This window comes from Lineus longissimus, chromosome 1 (genome assembly GCF_910592395.1).
Source record: "Lineus longissimus chromosome 1, tnLinLong1.2, whole genome shotgun sequence".
NCBI classification, from domain to species: domain Eukaryota; kingdom Metazoa; phylum Nemertea; class Pilidiophora; order Heteronemertea; family Lineidae; genus Lineus; species Lineus longissimus.
The window spans coordinates 5,828,960-5,851,803 of record NC_088308.1 but is presented as its reverse complement, the minus strand read 5'-3'; the positions used below and the strand labels follow the sequence as shown (position 1 = coordinate 5,851,803).

General features: G+C 40.8%; 1 protein-coding gene across 21 annotated transcripts in view; it reads right to left on the bottom strand.

The window, feature by feature from the left end:
• LOC135486677 (prominin-1-A-like) overlaps nt 1-20,508 on the bottom strand; it is a 52,433-nt gene extending 31,925 nt beyond the window's left edge. For 19 of the 21 annotated variants that reach the window (XM_064769703.1, XM_064769724.1, XM_064769740.1 and 16 more), the window contains exons 1-8: nt 20,089-20,507; nt 4,469-4,539; nt 3,632-3,837; nt 2,804-2,936; nt 2,473-2,539; nt 2,113-2,196; nt 1,615-1,814; nt 1,279-1,290 (exon numbers count right to left, since the gene is read on the bottom strand). In XM_064769703.1, the coding sequence (XP_064625773.1) occupies nt 1,279-1,290; nt 1,615-1,814; nt 2,113-2,196; nt 2,473-2,539; nt 2,804-2,936; nt 3,632-3,837; nt 4,469-4,539; nt 20,089-20,362 (1,047 nt within the window). In that variant the 5' untranslated portion in view covers nt 20,363-20,507. Of the gene's footprint in view, nt 1-1,278; nt 1,291-1,614; nt 1,815-2,112; nt 2,197-2,472; nt 2,540-2,803; nt 2,937-3,631; nt 3,838-4,468; nt 4,540-20,088 lie in introns of all 21 variants that reach the window. The other 2 variants (XM_064769684.1, XM_064769694.1) reach the window with 2 other exon arrangements.
• Nucleotides 20,509-22,844: the final 2,336 nt, after the last annotated feature.

The window sequence follows — 22,844 nt, the reverse complement described above, 5'->3', positions numbered from 1 at the left end:
ATATGTCCATCCTATGTGACGCTAACGCTCATATTATCACAATGTACATATCATTGCTGGCAAACATATCACTGTAAATCAAGATTTTCCTTACAAATCAAGTCATTGTTGAGACATAAGGAAGAACTGGCATGATATCATGAGCCAGGTGACGAAAAAAACAAGAGGCAACATGAGTGGTTCTATCACAAATGTATACAACACATACTGAAGATCTCCAATGGATTTACAACAGCATTCATAGTCATGCACGACCCTGTTTAGGTCTAGTTCTTAAACACGTGATTAGATACGTCCAAATAGGAGCCCTATCACATTATAAGGTAGCAGAAGAAGTTCTGTTGAAACACTACCCCCCCCCCTCACCATTGAACAACTGAAATTATCGGAACAGAAAAGCAACATGCTATAACAAACTGCCACCAATGGCCTGCATATACCTGCAGAGACTTCAGCCAATGCTTGTCAAGCACGTCCTCTAGTTTCACCTATCTAAGACCGGTTTTGAATATTCAATTAAAGCCCAGTTTAATGCACATGGCATTTCAATGCCTTTCAACAAGTTCAATTTGAATAGACTATGGGTTGGCGAAACTTTTAAAGTTGCCCACTGTCAAAAACGTACCAATTCGCACCAAAAACATATTACTTCAAAGAGAAGGTAAGTTTTTGTTTAAAGTGAAGTAAGATGTTTTTGCTGATGGTTATGACATCATGTTCTGGCTTGACCTTAGTTTTCATTTCTTAGTAATTAATCAACTGGTCTTACATCTGTGGAAGTAGAGTACAGGCAATTGAGCTGATTATCCCATTAGGGAAATCCTCTTGAAGGACTTGTTAGTACCAGATGCAGCATTTGCATATATACAAGAATTATATATCAACCCTAGGCCTATGTAAAATACGTCCGATGGAGCAAGTAGGAGTCAACAGAGGAGAAAACCTGCACACCATTTCAACAGACCTGAATTGTACAGCCAGGGCCCAATTGTTCAAAAACAAGTTTTGCCACTAATGTTTCAGTTAACTAGACCTTAAGTCTAAGGGCTTCACTGAAGGAGATAACGTCAAGTTAACGCCAACATCAGTGACAAAATTAGTTATGAACCACCATGCCCAGAATAATTTGAATTATCCCAGATACGAAGTTTCTACGTTAATTTGGAATGGTTGGAATGGCCAAAGGGGGCAATTCTGTCCAATGAACTGTTAAAGACAAATATGGTTGTGACGGAAGGAGGATTGTGAGGTTAGAATGTTCTCCTATTTTAAACTCACCGTCTGGTTAACCTGGAATACAGTGATAACAAAGGAACGGTATGAAACATAAAGTAGACGAAAATTACACGATGCAACAAAAATCGTAAGGGAAATTAGTAAGGGACAGTGAAATTGATTTTGCATGTATAAGTCATTTTTCTTGTTATCCATGTCGTCGACTTTGGACAACCCTATGTTTTTATCTACAAAACAGACACTAAATGAAAACTCACATGGACAAGACAGCTAAAAGAATCAATTCTAATAGATTACTACCCATTTCTTTTTTTTCGGGAACCCTGTGATGTTCTGCAACAAGTAATAGGCACTTCAGTTTATAGATGCAAGGCATACCTTGGTGAATTCGATGTTGACCTTGAGTTTATCCGTCTCAGTTGACACAGTGTTACACAAACTAGTTGAGCAGGCGCCGAGTGCACCTTTCACGTCTGTACGGACATTACCGAGCTGAGTCTCGAGGGTTTTGGCATCCGTTATGAGCTTACTTGTCAAATCCCGCGTCACCTCTAAACCTTTCCTGAGGGTTGTTACATCTGAAAGGAAACTGAGCATGTAAGCAGCTCTCTGATTGGTCGATACACAAAAAGCTGGACTATGTCACCACCAATGATATAACATCTAATAATTCTTGGCAGAATTCCACTACAGCTATGCTTTCAAAGGTTTGATTGTACAGTCAAGCAAAAAAATACCAAATAAACTATAATCCTCATGGTTTTTTCACCCAATTTATTCAGTATATGAAAAATGATATGAACCCATCATAAAAACAACTTTTCCATAGTAATCATCATTAACAAAATCATCTTATTTTGTATTCAAAACCTTTACCTTCTGCAAGCTTAGTAGCATTGTCTAGTAATGGTCCAGCATTTGTGAGTTGTCCGATATCGTTTTGGACTTTCGTTGATATAGCTGGAAAAAAACAGTTGAAATTGTTACTAAAAGATGGCATCATGTTCAAGAAAGCTCCATCAAAATCTCCTCTTCGGTGTGATCACTTCCGTGTCGAAACCGTATTTTTGGTTTCAACACATGAATCTTCCGAAGACTCATGACTTCATTGAACTTCTGATAATCATACTGAGAGTGTTCTTCTTACAACATCATGCAGCCTCATAAAATGTCCTCGGTTTTGTCATTATTCTGTCATTATTCTTGGATATTTTCAATGTCTGTTTCTATACTTACATTTCACGTCGGCGATTATTTTCGCTTTCGTTTCATCGAATTTATTCAGCACCGTTGTTTTTAATTCCTAAAATCAAAGAAGATGAAATTCTGAAACTAGCAGTTAGTTTTGATTTCCATCAATGAGTCATATCATCCCCTCAAAGGATGTATCCGATTTATCAGACTTCTAAGAAATTTCTGATCCTTGACTGCTCAATTGGGTCGAAACGTACCATATTTTAAATCAATTTGATCTTTGATTTTGTTTGTGCAGTTCAGCTGAGTTCTGGCAGGTAACTCTAAAGTTACATGACCTGACACCGTCTGCTGATAATCCAGGCCAACTTACCGTTGCAGTGTTTGAGACGTATTGCTCCACCCCCTCGATGTTACTACTGACGGACCCCACAAAACCGTTGTCATCATCTGATGCCTGCTTGTGTATGAGATCATTGGTGACAAAAGCACAGACAGTGGCAGCACTGGAAGTGAAAATAGAGAGATTAAAGGGAGAAGACAGGAAGTGCTATAGGTGGGCCAGATTTCATGTGTTTGGGAAACTGGGAAAAAACAGGGTGTCAATACTATACTCCTATAGTCCTCTCAATATCAGGACCTATTTCAGCTCGGGGGGGGGGGGGGGGTAAGCAATATTTTCACATCCACTTGTTTGAAAACTGTCGGTGGGCACATTCTGATGGGACGTATGTCATGACACATTTTCTTCTTTTTTTCCAAAACAGCCAGAGATCTTTTATAATAATTGAGCATGAGCGAGCTAGACAGGTTAAATACCATTCCATCCAGTAGCAGAGTAAACCACATTATTAGCGTGATCAGGTTAATATGTTCAATGAGTTTATATTGAATCCAAACAATCATGTTATCTTCGTAAATACAACTAATAGAAAGTTGAAATTACTCCCTCATCAATTACTGTGTGCCAGAGTTATTAGAATTACATGAGTATTAACAGTACAGTCCACCATTAATTCTATGCACATAGGGCCCATACTGGCAGAGGAAATTTGAAACAAAGGTCTGTAGAATGGGTAAACTTTCAATCAACCTTAATTACTCCCCAGGAATCTTTTATGCCAAGAAACGTTGACATTTGCAGTCCCTACCACAATGTTTATGGAAACATCGAGCCTTTGATGAATCCAATCATACTTACAGCATAAAGGTTGTGACGATGAATAAAAACGTCCCAAACGTCACTCTTTTACATTTGGCGTGTTTGCTATCCATTGGGTTTGGCCGCGCCCCACATCTGCCACAGAGACGACAGCAGCAGAAACACAGGCCCACAATGGGCATCACAATGATGAAGATTATGCCCAGTGCAAAGCATATCAAGAAGCCCAAGTAGTGCATTACATACTGCAAGAGAGGACAGAAAATAAAATCACTTTTTTGAGTCAACTGGAAACAAATTCCAAAATACAACAAGGTTGATGGGAGCGGTTTGTATCATAGGTCCATCCATGGACCAACCATGGCCCATTATAGATTCATGGATGGAGACTTTGGCCAGTGTAGCAGTGGGAGTGAGGACACTGTCAAACTTCTCTATTGAAGTGAAGCCATCATTTCTTAAACAACTATTTGAATATGAAGGAACGAGAAATTGGTACATGGTACCTTATCCAAAATAGATTCCTTTCAAATACCTGTTCTAATTTTGTATGTTTATTGTTGAAATTACAATAAGGTTGCTATTTTTACTGTTGTTTCCTTAAGGGATGGTCCTGAATTGGTTCTTGATATCCTTGGTATTCATGATGAAGATTACATAAAGTTGCTTTCAGGTTCTTGCGGATCTAATCCAAAAACTCAGTGGCATCTCACATCACACAGGCTTTGTGGCGAGTTACAATACTCAAAAACGCCAGTGAAAAACGAACAATATCCTTGATTCACCAGCAGTTCCTGCTGCAACAAGTCCTTTAAAGTTAGGAGGATCAATCTCAAAATCATAGCAACAGACCACTCTAAAACTTTTACGACTTACTTTTGACCATTCTGTCTCGGCAGTCGTTAACACCGCAAAAAGATCAACTGTACCAGTACCATTCCCAAAAACTGTAATGAGAAAGAAGGGAATACAATTAAGAAAAGATCATTAGGAATTATTTGTTACCGGTATATCATTCTAAGAATATAAGCTCTCTTGTTCCCCAGTAGAGGTTTATCAATACAAATATCAATATATTAAAAGGACTGAACACACTTTTCTATCATAAGCCAATTCCTGAAATCATTTCCAGACATGAGCCAGGTTATTGATTCTAAATTGTGATATTGGCACATTGGCTAACGGCTTTGTATTACAGGTCAACATGTCCTGACACAGCCAAACACATTGTCAGATAATTCCCGATTATGAACATGATAAAAATATCATATCTGGAATTTCGACATTATTTATTTATTCTGTCACAATCAATGTGACTATGCGAGTTGGCTCCATGCAATGTGTAGGCTCAGCGGGAACCCCGACACCTTTATATCAACATACTCCATTCATACCCCATACATAATCAATATGGAGCAAACATTCAGAAAAGCTGAATTCTAGAGCACATCCCAGTGTCGCATATCGGTATGAAAAAAACATATTTTACACTTTTGTCATAAGTTATTTGATCTGTGCAGATGTGTACGTAGCCATGGTAACTCATGTTTTGTTTAGAGTGTTTCATCAGAGGACCTATTGTTCAGCAATGAGGACTGGCATACTGTAAATAGCTTGGCGGGAACGGGCTATAGCTGAGAGGATATACCTGGAACTACTACATGCATAAACCAAGTGAACTACGTACATGTATGCACATGTTCAGTTCAACAAATTCAATCACCCCTTGGGAAATTATCAACTGTGTCGACCAGAATGTAAGAGGTTTGAGCTCTCAAGCAGGAAGATGACTGGCCTCCAGATAACTCCTAGTTCTGAGAAAATTTATTCATGGCTATCAGAGGCTGACGCAAAACGTTTTACAGACCTGCAATTCAACGACCAACTGACTTGCAATTTGTAGCCCGAAAGCTTTGAAGCAATGATTGTTGCTTCTCAACTAGAGACCACAACTTTTACTATGAAACCGGACAATATGATAGATTGATGGGTAACTGCATGCTAAGCCAATAATATGCATAATGTTGGCAACGAAATGAAAGTTGGAGCGACTCCAACATGTCCAACATTGCAGGCACAGAATGTAAATATGTTTTATGGTGAACAGGAAGGAAGATGAGCAATTTTCTATGGTTAGGCCTGACATCACCTACGGTTTGTTTATTGTCTAGTTCTGTTGTCTGCAATGCAAACCAAGAGAGGCTTACTGGGTGCAAAAGCAAATTTCCTGATCCTGATATAGCACAAGCATGGGCCATTAGTTGGACCTATTAACCATGTAACTTTTTTCTCATAAAATCTTTGAAAAGAAATGACAATAGCATATGTGTGGTTGCTCACTACTTATTGAACTCCCTTATTTCGACTACTTTACTAAAACGCAAGATACAGACAGAAGCGCAAGGATGGCCATGGCAACAAAATCTTAAGTATCAAACCTGTATGTAGGTGAGACAATACCAAGGCTACAGACTCGTATTGCCTAGGTGATCTAATCCAATTGATCAATCCATCAATGATCAGCCTACTGCAGTTGTTGTTGCCTGAAGCAAGCTGTATCAGACAGGATTACACCTACAGTGAAAGTCTGATGAATCTAGAAAGATTATCAACAACAATCTACCTTGCCTGTGCAGGATCAGAAGTCTGCACTTTGAACTATCATAGCCAAGTGTTTAATCAACTTCAAGTTCAAGTTGGGTTTTGGGTAAAACTGTAAATGGTGTTAAGGGTACAACTGAGAATACAGGAGAATTTTTACTACAAAGCGTTTTTTCTATGATCTGTACATGTACATTTGTACCTATACTATTGTAAGTAAACCAAAGCAAGTGGACTAATGCAAGAAAAGGTGAGGACAGCTGCACCACAACACATGTCAATGCACTCGTGAACAGAGCAAGGTGATGAAGAGCCTCTCTGCTTGGCAGTAATTTCTCATTCAAAGCATCACCTGTTTTTTTACCAACATATGAAGCTTCAGCTACAGAGAGGGAAACAGAAGGACCTTTAGCCTCAGATGCAAGGAGAGCAAGTGAGCAAGTTTTCAGAGAGCCTGGCTTTGGCAGTGATTTCTCACTCAAATCATCACCTTTTTTTAGAGTAACATATCAAACTTCCTCTACAGAGGAAAACAGGAATAACTTTAGCCTCTGATACTGCGATAGACAGAAACCAAGTTGCCCCAGAGGTCATTGTATACATCTGGGCTGTTTTCTACAAGTAGAGACTCCCTGTCATCCCATCATCAAGCCTTAACAGATCTGGATATTCAACGGATATGATATTACATTTCCATTTTTGATTGCGAAGATCAAAAGCCCCCTGAACATCAAGAAGAATGTGATGTCTAATTGTTGTAAGCAAACATTCCATACCAAAATATGATACATAAGTCAACTTTTAACTTTATCACACTTGCAAGCCAATATCAATTTTTCAAATTGTCATATCAATTGTGACTAAATGACTTCAGAATTGATAGCAGGATATGACTAGTGCATGAACAATATAGAAAGTGATCGATTATCTAACATATCAATGGTTTTAATAAACCTTGATGATCAGAAATCAATAATGTGACTAAATATTGATATGAGTACGAAGGACGACTGTAGTACAGTATGTAGAGCATGGGCTAGTTTCATGAATTCTGCCCGCACGCTCAAATAAATAACTGAAGAATCTGTTCAATTCAAATATCTGTCGAATATAGCTAGGAAGACTGCAACAAGTAATAAAGAACTTACATCAGTGTTTAAAATCCCCACATAGCATAACACACAACTTTCAAGAAGAACCAACCTTCATTTTTGCCCAAAATGTGAATCGTGCCCGACCATGTACGACACTACTTTAATTTTCTCATCGATGGCAAATCAACATTTAAAAATTGATCCCAGAAATGACTGTGTGCCTGCGTGTGGTAAGTAATCAATGATACTAATTATTGTTTATCATGTTTATTGATGAAGGAGCACATATTATTGTGACACAGAACAGCAACACCATTCATGTCCATTTCTGCACGTCAGCTGCATCCAGTAAATCATTTATAATTAACTTGATTTCCATATAGAGGGACGCCAATTTATGAAATTGAAATAGTACAGCATAATTGAACAATTAGGCTTTGTGATGCCGGTGCATTTGTTGAAACATTCATTTGAAACCGTCAACTTTGTGACATATTGTCAATAAATTGGACGAGAAAATTGAAATTTTAGATCGTTTAGAAAACACATGTTGCAGATCAATGCTTGTGGTTGACAAGTCATGATGTATATACTGTATATATATATGAGTAGAGAGCAGGGTCATGCAGACCACTGCAATACTGAAGGAAATGACGAGGGGAATATCGATGCATCTTTGCATTGATGAGCTCATGACTCGCGTTCCGTCAAAATGAAAATGGTGATCGAGACTAACTGGAGTGAAGCCCTCATCGAGAGCATCAGAATGATCAAATACCTCATGGTATGGATTTTTGGCTAATCGAGCCGACTCTCAGATCCATTAGAAAGCAAATGAGATTTTTGTCGTTGCAATGGTCAATATTTCCAATTTGCCGCCCTGTCTCCTGCTACAATGGCTAGTAATGCCATTGCTGGTGTGGTCATGGTGATATCTACTGACGTCCCAGATGGGAGCTCTGTTGCAACATCCACAACAGGATCCAGGACAGAGATATCCATTTCCCTGGCAGTTCAACATGGGAAGCTTCTTCAACGAGTTCTATGCACAATATTTTATCGACATCGTTGGTCATCATAACTAATTTATCAATTATATCAAATATTTTATTTCTGAAACAAGTTGGACATCTTTAATCCCCACAGAACCCAGAGGCTCTTACATGGTGCAAAAGTGAAATCTATTCGACAAAAACTGGCCAGACATGCACTTGGGAGTTAAACCTGTGTGTTCTCTCTGAACCTGCCAGGCAGAAATCCATGAAAAACCCACACACTGAGTCATATACCTCTCATTCTACATTTTACACCTGCAAACACATGTAAGTTCAGGGAAATCAACCCAAGTATTGATTGCCAACACCTCAGACATGTTGGATGCAAGGCATTTACGGCAATCTGAAAATACTGGCAGTGGTAGAGCAAATTTGTGTGACTTTATCATCAACAAGGTAATGGGTTTTCGATCAAAATCAATAGTCACACCCGGTGTAACTTAATTAGCCTCTTCTGAAGTTTAAGCAAAAGAGTATTGGTTTTAAAGTTGAACTGCGTGGTAAGGTGCAGCAAGATCATAGAGTGAATTACTTTTCCAAGCTACTAATTCCAACAAGACTAACTTTAGCTTCAATTCATAGGAAGTTATACTCCCGATCCTACATGTAGGCCTTTGCCAGGTAAGATTATGTATTGGACAAGGCGATGGCAAATAGATGGCCAACAGCAAACAGCATCTCCACGTGGTCAATAATGGTCATTTTTTCAGGACTAAATAAATGCTCAGCCAACAAGGTAACCGAATCAGCAATGTAAGCATGCTAATTCGTATTCCTGGCACAAAATATTGTAGTATCATGCCAGCACAGACCAACATGAAGGTGCTTCCGATCAATATGATGCGATGTCCCAAGGCGATAGCATTTGCATGACGTGCAATGTTACGGTGTCCCTTGCAAAATTGAAGGTACACTACACTGAAATACAAATGTAACTTGAAAGTGTGCTGCATCAGCTATGACCGATCTGTAGAAGAATCAATAGCTGACGTACAGCTAGGATGCATACCATCAGTACATCAGAGTAAGTACCTGCTAATAGCAACCTCCGAAATCGTACTCAAAGGGCGGAAACAAGTCATTTTTAAACCCCTTTACAGGCATCCCTGCATTACGGGTTCATTTCAATACCGTAACTCCTTCCCTTGCACGTCACTAGGAGGGAACAGATGAAGATGCCATGTAATAATGACCACCAGGCTTTGGGTGTTTAGCAGTAGCTGGCCAGACAACAAGGACCTCCACCACAGTCAACCATCTTGGTGCTCAACGCCAAGGCTTTGACATCACTATACGTCCTCAGTGCATACTCCTCCAATGTTAGAGAGATGTTGGAGGTCAGCAGCAAAACTGCCAACTATGATGGCACAACAGTAGAATGAGATCTCCTGCAGATTTGTCTCTTCTCTGGCCATCTCTCAAACTGCCTTCAGAAAAGAGATGAATCGGCCTCGCTGCTATCTCTGACAACCTCTAATCCACGCAATCTGCACCCCGGATCAATAGTGTGCCTGACATAGCAGTACCACCGCACCACTAAATCATGGCCAGCGAGAGCATGCAGATGAGAGTGAGACCGGATAGTGTGCTGCCTAACAACTTGCTACTCAGCACCTTGTATTGGCCATCAAGTTTGAAGCAGCCATACGAATTTGCTGCTGAAATGGACTGTATCTTTCTCAATGCCTTGTATAAGAGACTGTCAGCATGAATATTAACAAGTTGGCAAATGTCTGCTGAGGGAAAATCTCTTCTTTGAAACAGATCAAGTTCTATTCCAGTCCTGACCTTGAGAAAAAAAGCCCGGGGTAGCACCAGCAGCCAAGACCTAATGGCACCGCACCAGCTACAGCATCCAGTTAACGTTATCTGGCTTCATCACTTACAGCACTCACAATTCTGTCCCACCCTGGGAACCAACACGGGTTAAGCAATATAACATACTGCTTTCCAGTTCCCAACATCTCAATCAGACCAAGTTGAATGGGTTGCCTTCCTCTTCATTGAAAGATATAATAAAACTCTCTTCCTCTTCCCGTAGGAATCAATAAAGTCCACACTACTTTTCTCATGAGTTCTCATTTTGACAACACTCAATCTTCCCTGATGTTTATCGACTTTGAATCTAAGACAGCTTCACTTCAAGATTTCATTTATATTCAGGACACGTCGGGGATACGTCAGGGTTCAAAGATGGACGAGCAATAATATTTGAGGGTTTATCAAGAAAATGTTCAAGGACATGAGACCATGATACAGAATGATGCATTATGGCATGCATGGCAGCCTAGCACAGAGATTGACTATAAACTGCACTGAGGGATTGAGAGGATTCTACAATCGTTTTTTTATTGAGTCTAAGATCTGTAGAAAAGCTCTGCGGTGATCTGTATTTAATCCATTTATCCCTTCATTAAAATGTGTGATGAAATTTAACCGGGATGCTGCCAAGTTCTGGTTTATGCAGTGAATGCTGATGAGTCAAGGCTGCTGAATACTATGAGCAAATGAATAACTGTCTTTGGGCACCACCATATATATGCCAAAGAATTGCTTGGCCTTAGTACTAAGGCCAATTCTTTGGCAAGGTTTGGGGCACACAACTCGAGGTTCCCAGCCGCCTGGCATATGAAAGGACTGAAGAATATCCTGTATACATGTTTGTTGGTATTAAAGCGGACTCTCATCAAAAGTGAGTTGAGCTAATGCCATATTTGACTGTGCTTATTCACCAGTGATTTAACTGGGACTTGTGACTAATACATGTAACTATTCAATGGTAGAATAATCAGCTCTACGAACAAGTGTATAGGCTTATCTCAAAGCCATATCAAGAAGGAAGTTTTTGGCCTACACACACCACAATAACACATGCAGTGCCAATGTGAAATGGGTAGACTATACAATATCAAAGGCCTTCTTCTCACTCAGTGCTGGTGGGCGATATTGTCATAATGTTATCTTTTTAGAAGCTTTGCACACGTTTAAAACACGGACAAAGCTCGACTGCACCCCATCCTGATTACCAAATCTAAGTTCATGAGCATAACTGACAAAGACAATCGGAACAATGCACACATGACACTCAGGATCCTTTAAAATGATATTGTCCCTTTAAAACATGACAATCGGGTCCATAATTGATATTTCCCAATCACGGGAAGAAAATGTCGACCTATTTAATGCACTTAGTTATGAAGAACTGATACGAACATGACAAACCGATTGTTTACCAAATATCAAGTTGTTTATAGATAAGAAATGTTATTGCTGTTTGCTTCACCCTTAGTACATACATATTGCACTTGAATTTACATTCTGTATAGACGGTGGAGTCATAAGCTGCGCTTACACCATGAAATATTGGTGGACCAATTGCACTTACACCACCACATTGCCGCGACAAATTGGTTCGGCAATCCATTGCCGATACAAATTGCCGAGCGAATTTGTCCCATCAAGCTTGATGGTCCAAATTCGCCCGGCTTGTTAAAAGCTCGGCTTTGTCGTGGTGTACGCGCAAATGGATCGGCAATTAGCTAGTTAGATGGTTCGGCTCCAGGCGGCGCTTTCGGAATGGCGCTTTCTGCCAAGGCTTTCCGCGTTCTGCTTATTGTTTGCGCGCCATCTGTAGCCGGATTTTATAACTAGCTGCAGCGCTGGTGTAAGCGCTTGGTGGATTTTCGATGGTGCGGCATTGGTTCCCGAACCAAGATTGGTGGTCCATTTTCAGGTGGTGTAAGTGCGGCTATAGACCTGGATGAGTTTTAGCGTGTCTTTAAAAATGTAACAAGTCATTTCTCACAGACATGACAGAGGTGACAGGCACTGAAGTTGCCATTGTGCCACTCCAACAGCCCATCTTTCCCCACCTTCCGTTACGCCTGCAACGAATTTCAGGTCGGAAAAACTTAAAATGAAAGCCAGGAGAGGAGAAGCATGGTTCATTGGTGTCGTAGTACACAAAAGCGTAATATGAAGTCAGTTTTTTGTTCTCAGTATGAATCAGAGTAGAGAGGATTGATCTGCTGCGTGATTCACAATGTGCAGGCACAGAACGCAGACACTGAAACACCTGATGGTTGCTGACATAGTGTTTCCAGGCCATTATGCCCGTCATAGTACCAAAGAATGGATCAGCAAACAATGACTATGATAACCTGCTTCTCACACAACGAAACCGTTATCACTGCTATATCTCATAAAACAATCTCCCATCTGCAGTTAAAACAGATCAGCGCTTGATTTGATGTTGATCATAGCTGCTGGTGTTATCACTTGTCGCAGGTACTTGCACTGACCATCGTGCAACTTAGCTACATGTACTTAATAATGTCATGGTTACAGCCTAACCCAGTATCATCACTCAGATAGTCAGAAAGCTTTCCCATGTCATGAGAATATAGGTCAGTGAATTATTCATAAGGTACTGGATCATGGAGCTGATCCAAGCGTTCGCAAGCACCTCGCCTGCTACAACACAAACCATATTCTGATCCAGACAAGCTGTTGTCTGCGGTTCACACGACCACTGTCTCTCCAAACAATTTCATAGCGCTGTCCTCATGAAGTTTCCAAAGGTGAGATGGGCTGGGACAATGAGTTTATCGACATGTTATGTGACAAGGGTTACACGTAGATTCAAGCAGCAACATTTCAATAACTATTTAAAGCGATAATTGATTGAGGTTTTAGACTAACTCTCGCACCGGCAAAAATCATATGCAGCCTTAAACAAGGATTGTGGAGGGGTTTGTGGCAAATCATTTTAAATGCAGTGTCGAAAATTGCAACAATGGAACATTCTTCCTTGTTTTAAACCGACCTTCCTTTGAAAGACATTTTGGGCCAGAAAGGGTTAGGAGTAAAACTTGATATCACGTGCCATTCATTAGGTCAGAAGACAGGGAAATCTTGTTATATATAGCTCCTGGCTCATTCACCCTATTTACAAGTAATTTGGTTAGCTAGCACCCAATAGCCCCTTTTCCACTATCAAAAATTGCCGGGCCTTGACCCGGGTCGAGCACGGCTCGGTTAAAAAAAGTGTAATGGAAATGGGTCGACCGGGCTCGGCACGGTGCCATTTCCATGTGGGCCGAACCCCCCCAAAAGGACGTGAGCTCGACCCGGGTCGAGCACGGTTCGGCAATAAAAATGAGCAGTGGAAACGCGAACTGGGCCGGGCCCACTTATCTGAGTAATAGTGCGCATGCTCGCTGCCATCTTTAGAGAATTTTACTTACATTCCTAACTCCAAAAATAGGAGAGTAGCGCTGCTGACAGCGGCCGATGTGGACACCAGAATTTGGCCTGGATATTATTGCGCGCAATGGAAATGGTACAAAACAAGTGGGCCGGATCCGGACCGAGCACGGCACAGTTGAACAGGGACAGATTGTGCGGTAGTGGAAAAGGGCCTTATGACTAACCAAAACGTTGGAATATACGGAATGGAACATTGGGTAAATGGCAAAATACAGTTAACTCTAACTTTTCGGCTGATCATGTGTTCACATGAGAACAAAACTCAACAGAAGAAAGCAAATGGGGGGATTATGAACAGGAACAGGTCTACAGTATAGTGGAGAATATACTTTTTTTAAAGTCATATACACAGTGTTCACTGAAAGAAACATCCCTGGCCTATCAATGACCCCAATTATCATTCTATCCGGCATTGGTCTTAAATGTATCAAACTCCAGGATATCAGTAAAAATCAACAAAAGTAGCATTATGTATTCAATAACAGCAATTATCAATGGTCAGCCCTATGTGTCTTTCTGGATATAACATAGCAGGATGTACACTGAGCACAGACATTATGTCAATAAATTCATACGTACACAGTAAGTGTGTGACGTCAAGAACTAAGCATGTTTTATTGACCGATTGTTTTCAAACATCATGAGGCCCACATTGAAAGAGTCACACGCGTTTTGGTCACACTTGAAAAGAAAACAGCCCCACCCAGTATCTAAAATCTAGGAATCTCAAGAGAGCTAGAAGTATTATGTATGTCCCATGATCTCTCGTTTATAAATTACATGACCATCATACATGTACAAACATTTGCTTTGTAACAATCGCAGACCCCATATATTTTGTGTACCAGCTGAGTGACACTTTCAACAAAGAACAGGGCCGACTCATAAGCATTCCCAATAAACCAGGTTCGATTGTATTCAAATTGTTGTACTCCTACTCAATATGGCGTTTTGATAATTCATTTCTGCCAATCGCTGACAACAAATGGAAATATAGGCCTGCAGTAACGTCATCGGTCTCCCGTCCTGTTTTTACAACCAAAGTGAATAACATCTCCACCCAAAGAACACACTCAGATAGAAGTACTCCAAATAGTTCAAATAATGGAACACTTTGGTTGACATATGAAAGCCTTTTAGAGTACACTGACCTATACCTATACCTTCTAGGAATGACATTGTCATTTGATTCTCAATGATGATTAAAGGTGGATTTATCAAAAGAGTTATTCAAAAGGAATAGGCTCTCTATTGGAATACACCATCACTGAAAAATATCTCTGCAGAAGCAGCAAATCTGTCCTCCAGACACTCACCAAATGTGGGCGAATATCTCGGGAGATTGTGTGCAGGGCTGGAGGAGCGAACATTAACCCGTGATTTCCTCAGGATGAGGGATATCATGCAGACTTGCACCGAGAGCTGATCATGCATTTCCATCATACATGTGAAATCAGCTGTGATGAAAATGCTCATTGTGTCAGCTAGTTTGCAATGAAAACTTGTGAATATGCATATGATGCCAATCATGAGGGCAATGAGGGTATGATTTGCTTGTGATTTTTCTCACATAGCAACCACCCTCTCCCAATTAGAAAACATTATTGAAATGTACCAAATGAACTCATCATCATCAGAATAATACCAATAGCAAATTGGAGCTCGAGAATGTGAATATGTTCAAAAACCAATAGATGGAACACTCAAACGAATATATGAATATTTCATAGGATTCTTGATTACATTGGAGCTTTTGAAAGGTCCCCTGTTGAGTGAATCTGTTTTAGAATGCCCAAAAGCTGAAAATCATAATGACGACACCAACAGATGCCAATTTGACATTTTGCAATGGGATATGTTCAGTTATGTCGTTGGCCATGGTTGAACCTTCTATTCTAACCATGGACTGTTTACATTCTATTTGGTACCGACTGGAGCTGTCAACAGATGGTACATAAATACAAACAAATGACATAGATGCATAGAAAAATAACTTTTCAAAAACGTTCAGGTGTGTTCTCATTTAGCATAAGTTGTGGCATGTCAAAACTAGAATTGTCGGTTGAGTCTGCAGGCAGACTCTGGAGTCTCCGTCAACTGTGGGGTGCTTTGTTGAGGAAGTGGAGGAGGCAGTATGTTTTGGTTAAAAGTTTATTGGGAAAATAGATGTATACATATATACATAGTTGGAGATTAAAAGTTGGGTTACTGGTTTGTAGACCTTTGTATGAGAATTGTCTTCGCTGGCAAGGTTTGCATTGGGTTTATGTTGCTGCTGTGTTAACGCTGTGTTGGGATCGGCGGGCAGAAAATGCATGCTGCATACCGTCTGCAGACTGGGGGTTTTCTAATGAGTCAATAGAATCTAAGGTCTGGAATTAGGGGACCATATCAGCAGTTGCTTTCAGCCAACTTCTGTATTAAAATTAAGATCTGGAATTAGGGGACCATCTCAACAGTTGCCATGTGATTTTCACACTAAAAAATAAGAGGCCATTTCAGGTATATGCCAAACGGTAGAACAAAGATTATCTAGGCCGTTGTGCAAACAGGCTTCGCGATACACCACGAGTTGGGGTGTAGGCCTAAATTCATTTAACTGTGAACCAAGTGCATCCACTGGCACGCTACATGTATGTGTGACTCGCACGGATTTAGCACGTACGGCCTACATGATGCTAATCAGCTAGGATGTATCTTGTGACCAGGACTGTAGTAATAAACATTTGCCTGAAAAAATTTTTATTTGGCCTAACAACACCTGTTTAGAATGTCAAAGAGGCCGGTATTTTCACTTAACATCAAGAGACAGAGGAGAACTGTCAAGGTGGGTGTTTGATATACAATGGTTTTCTGTTCCCTGGGTTTCTTCATTCTGTTATCTTTAATTATATTTACCCATATCATTCAGCACTTTTTATCATGAAATCCTGCCTTTGAAACGAACCCAACCTTGCCGGCCAATCAACCAGGCGCACGAGGCACCAGGCCGATACAATATACATGTTCTGTATCAAGTACGTCATCTGTTATGCACACCCAAAAAAATCTTCCTGCAAGATGATTCACAGGTAATTCAAATATAAGAAAACAAACTTTGAAAAAAAGTTGGCGCAAAGCAACTACTGATATGGTCCCCTAATTCCAAACCTTAGATTCTATTGACTCATGAGAAAACCCCCAGTCTGCAGACTGTATGCAGCATGCATTTTCTGCCCGCCGGTGTTGGGATAGCAGCGATGGTGATGTTGTGGTTCACATGTGCCTTAAACACTATTCTGCACATGCGACTTGCGCATGACCGGAACTTGATCGTCTTATCAACGCCGTCGCCTCGCTCCAAGGCCCTGCCTGTATTGACCACTATTGTTGCCGCGAAAATTTGTTTGTAGCAAGAATAACTTATAACAACAATGAATCATAGAAGATTTCAATTTATGTCAAAGCAAGTGTGTTCCTGTAATCGTTGCTCTTAAGTACGAATTGATCAATTGCGGCCATTTTCAGTCCATTTCCACGGGCCACTTCCTGTCCAACATGGAAGCTATCGAAATTGGCAGGGAATATGGTCGCATAATACGTCTCATTTGGAGAATGTGCAATGGCGGAAATCGAAATTGGCAGGGAATATGGTCGCATAATACGTCTCGTTTGGAGATTGTGTAATGGCGGATCAAATTTTCACGACCCATCGCCAAACGGCTGTCTCGTCCCCTAAAATATGTCGTTATTGCTCGCTAAATAATTCTGAAAATTCGCACTGCACACCTTTGATGTTTCGATAAACAACTCATTATACTATTTGATTTACTTAATGTCCAGTTTTCCCTAAACTTCGCGAACACGAATCCACCTGGGTTCTCCAATCACTAATGATATACATAGTGCATTGCATACACCGTAGTCACATGGAACGGGGTTATAAATTGGGGGAATTTGCCTAGCTAAACCAAGAGTCTCCTTTCAACCCTACATACGTAGGTTGACGGAGACTAATGATAAAATGTAGATGATATCCAAGGCAAATTATCAAACAGCAGCTTCACCACAAAAAATCTCACTTCTGAAGGGTGTGGTGGCCAATGTGCATATAGCCTAGGTATCCAGATTTCTAGGATGCACTGGGTGTGCCCAAGTTGAACCCCCTTGAAGTTCAAGATTATCAGCAGTTTCGTATGATAGCAGCTCAAATTCCCTGAACCAATAATTACTAGAAAATACATGTACATGCTTATGTACACAAAAACTGACGTGCTCAGTATCAGTTTGTGTTACCATGGGGACCATAAATCCATATTGTGGTCTTTGATGGTTTATATTTAAGGCCAGGAAAATAGGGCTCCTCCCAAGAATTAACACTGACTTGAAGTGATAATTTCATTCAATTTCCATGCCGATGAATATGAATGCAGGCGTATAAATATACTTAGACAGTGACATGGACATCAGCAGGGCCATTTCAAATGACAAGCTTTTCTGTGCACTGCTAAATAGTGAGGCACAAGAGTTGACTAAATATACATTGCACTATAGCAAGTCTAGTTTTATAGCGAAGTTTTACGTGCACCACTTCCAGTGCCTGCAAGTCTCAACTATCGAGAAAGATGGCCAAAAAGTCGAGATGTATGGAGTGATACGATTTCCAAACCATCACCGACAAACAAAAGAATATCGGAAACCATCTGAAAACCATAGCAAACACGCTAAATTGATAGATAATTTCAAATGCATCAAGTCAATTATCCATAGAACCAAGAAGCTCTTTCTGTGTAGTTGTAACATGAGCTGCAAATAGATATCGAACAGCAAGTCTTAAGTGAGAATTTTCCGATATGGAATGGATACAGACTCCATTGGGACCCGTTGTATAAATAAACTAAGTATGAAGAAAGCAGAGTGTCTGGTGTAGGAAGAAGCAAGCACTCATTGGTCCTGGCATCAGAGAAGCTGTCACCATTGGATACCTCTATATCAATAAGTCAAACCAGCCTTATTGGACATGGACGATGTGTACAGCGAGGGGCTCAATTTGAGAGATGACGGATCAAAGGGTGATGTCAACGAAGAAGGATACATTCTACATGAAGGCAGCAAGAACATTACACCAGCTGTGCATATACATGTTATGTAGATACATGTTATGTAGACTATCCATAATCGTGTCCACAATGTAGAATTTACTGCTGGTAGAATGAGGTTCAAGGACGCATCTTCTCAGGAAATACTGTTGCCAATGGATACATGAGTTACTGAAGGTCATGAAGGCACCTACTCTTAACATCAAACAGGGAAATCCATAAAAGCTGCAACCCTGGGCAACCAGGACATTGGAAATGCATCAACTACCACTGGCAACATTTGGTCAATAAAAGGTCACAATATCTTGATCCTCAAAGGATTATTATGGGTTTCTGTACGTAACTAATGTTGTAGCCTTTCATCTTTCACTTTCCAATGGCCTTTAACTTTTTTAAGCTAAAAACCTTGCAATAATGATCTTTCACTCCTTCCGACAGAATTCTTCAGCAAAAACCCTCTCTGGTACATTGTAAATAAGTTATAAACTGCTATATAATTTTTTTAGGGCCTTATACATGTATAACATAGTGTACTGATACTTCATGTACTTATGTCATATATAACTCAAGTGAAAGACTGTGCACCCGCCAGACACAAGCCATGGAATAAGAACCAGTTTTGACATACTTGTACAATCAAGATTATTATATTGCAAGTACACAATATTCAAGTACTTTGGCTGGCACCACCCTGAACTTGACTGGGATCCTAACAATCTAGTGATTGATTTGCCCCTTGGTCATTTAGATAACTTGGCCTGCCATGCAAGGCTGTCTTGAACAATAAAACTAACTTGGTTAGGGCAAGGGTTCATGTACTTCAATTGGCAGGATCAGGGAGGGTTACAGCAAACCATTATACAGTAGAACGGGACTGACATACGTTTCTTTAGAGAGGGGAGTCCAGATTAAAGAGGTCAAATCGTATAGAAATCCCTATTTGGAACAAAATTCAGAGAGGGTCCTGCTAACAGACAGAGGTGACTGCATGCTCATTACAAAGAAGGTTTCACAGTATTTAAAGGCAAACTTGACACTTCAATGACAATATATATATGTATATATCTACACACATAGGCCTATATATCACAACAAACACTTTATATCAGGTGTGCAATGTGCAATTTTCCAGTAAGGTTCTGTTGAAAAATTGGCTATAAAATTTTAACAGCTATAGTTCACAACACACCAGCTAGTACAACGCAAACACAATGCATAGTTGTGCGGGACCCAGCCATGGGTTGTCGAGAGTCCTCAAACGACGAGCATGAGTGTTGTACCACAAGTCTTTGTACTAGACTATATTATCTATTATACTATATTTTTGCTGGACCACCCTGTAATACTATCGGTATACAATGTTTCAATACACTAGAATACACTACAGCATACACACTCACCAACTGCAAAGTTTATGGGTATCCCACTAGTGTTCGGCTGTAGTATTGAATTCAGGAAGAAATTGGTGACGAAAAATAAAGGTTGTGTTCCTTTTTCTAGGGGTGAGAGGTCCTCATCTCCCTGAGCACCGCTGCCAGTCGCGGCTGACGAACTGTTGGTCCCATCTGAAACAGCATCGGCGTAGTGTACGCAACTCCCGACGAATAAGATCCCCACCAAAACAAACGTTTTTAGCACGAATGAACACTGATCCATTGTATCCTTTGCGGCCATCGTGCTTCAAAGTCTTTTATGAGATCACAGAAAACAGAAATATATCCTTAGATTAGTTGTAAACATCCCAAAATGCTAGTTTTTATGGAGCCGCATCTTCTTACTTACACCACACTGTACATTTGTAGGATATATTGTGTACGCTGTGCTGTCTATGCATATCCGGAATGAGCTATAACCCCGCACTTCCGGTGACGTCAGGATTATCTTATTTTTGACCACACCCTTTAGCACTGGGTAATTAAAGGAACTTGTAACCGAAATTTGCATAATATGAAGAGTGAGTGCCAAGATCAGCCGAAGTTACTCCGGACCGGAGTAGAAGCAGAAAATGTCCCCGGGAAAAAAGTGTCTGAGACACATTTTCGGGGGGTGGTGTGGGGGGGGGGGGGGGGGGAGGGGGACTGCTATACCACTCACCAGTAGATTAGCCTTAAAAAAATTAAAACCTGGGGAGGGGCTAGACTTGGCTCTAAACTTTCAAACTAATTGTCGCTGAGATGTGAAGTGCGTGGTCCCTTGGCCCTTAGTAAGTGCATGGAGGTATTACCTCCATGGTAAGTGGCAGTTAAAAGTTAAACTTAGGAAGACTTGCGTTTATATGTGGGCTGACAGTGGGTCGACGATATTTGATGTTCTGACATTTCATTTGACGCAATGTGTGATAAACCATACTCTTCTTGTCAATTGCTCATTGGGGGGACGAGTATTGCTCATTCATTGGGGGATGAATATGTGTCATAGTTCACATTCCTCTGGCAGCAGACGACGTCACCACGTTCGACACTTCCTCGATTCAATCATTTTCATTTCACAGAAAAAATCTATAAATATAAGAATCAATGTTGACTTTGTTTATCAATCGAGATATGGGACAGACCAGGATATCAATATTCTCCCCTGCTTCGGATTCTTTCAATTTGCACATGGTCTCCATCTCCCGACAAATAGTAAAACTAATTTCCGAAAGCTGGAGACGACTTGGCGCGAAGCCTCGATCCGCTACGCTGTACAATGCATAGGAAAAAGACAACACATAATATTATAAGAGAGGTTCGTTGTTATAGAGGAGGCCCGGTGTAACAGTAACAAATGCCCGCTGGAAAAAGTGTCCGGCCCTATTGTATCCTGCAATACGGTTCTATAGAGACCTTGACCGTCAATAGCTCAGAGATTGAAGCGCATAATAGAATCCTTTGTTTCCCGGGCATTCTATCCTGGGACATTTTAAACTTCTACACCGGTGTTCTAGTCCTGTAGATACGTGCGTGCGTGCGTGCATGCATGCCGTGAGGGCCCGTTGCGGACAGTCTAGTCGCATCCGGGTACGCCGGGAGGGCGGTTTGGGGGTCGCGGTGGGGCTCGCATGCCCAAGTCGTCCCCCGAAACCTCAATGAAACACACTTCGTGGCATGATTGTATATAGTGTGTGTGGCATATCGGATGCGCATCCGATGACGGTAAAGGAACTTTAAAATTCGTGGCACCCGTCTTCGGCGATGTTGACGGTAAGGGAACAGTAAAACTCGTGGCATATCGGGTGCGCATCCGATGACGGTATATATATATTTTAGTTTTATGCTATGACAGTGATGAAAAGAAGATGAGTGTCAAACGGATTACTCTGCCCCCAGAAAAAACTAACGGTAAAGCAAAAAATACAACATCACTTTTATGCTCGAAATCAATTGATAAGAAAACACATAGATATCGTCATTACCAAAATAATTAAAAAGATGAGCAATGCAAGTGACTAAAATTGCAGTTTAGTTGCCAAAACAAACCGGAAATTTAAAAAACATCAACCATGAAAATAAGACGTGAATTGAGAACAAATAGCGTTTTTAACATCCACTTTAGTAGCTTGCCAGTGAAGTTAGACTGAGGCGAACTACATACATGTACTTTAAAACCTACCGGTAAATAGCACAACTTCGATCAAAAGCAGGCCTGAGCAAAGTCTGCAAAAGGGTACGTGTTTTTTAATGGTCACCTATAAGCCTTGGTGGTCCCTTTTATCATAAATGTATACATACTGCCTTACAAGTAGGCCTAGGTCCACATGCAACGATCTGTGGTGAACAGTTAGAACAGCCAGTCGTATGATAAACAGAGTAGCAACATTTTTCTAACGTCAAGGTGTCAACAAGGATGGTGAATGGAAGAGGCTGTTCCAGCTGTTTACGGATCCTCATAGGATTTCGCGCCGGTGATACCTACGGACCGAAGGCCCTTTATCTGGCGCGAGCATGCGTTGCTGAGACCGTCGGCACGCTGATCTACGTCTACCTGGGCATCTTGGCTTTGCAGACAGAAAATCTGCTGATGTCAGCAGTGGTTACTGGGACGACGATGGCTTTATTGGTGGTGGCATTTGGAGAAATAAGGTAGGAACAGTACAGTCCATAAAATACTGATCAGTCAGTAAAACAGAGAAGTTCAGATTTTAATCCGAGAACGAGAACGAGGACGGAGATGGCAT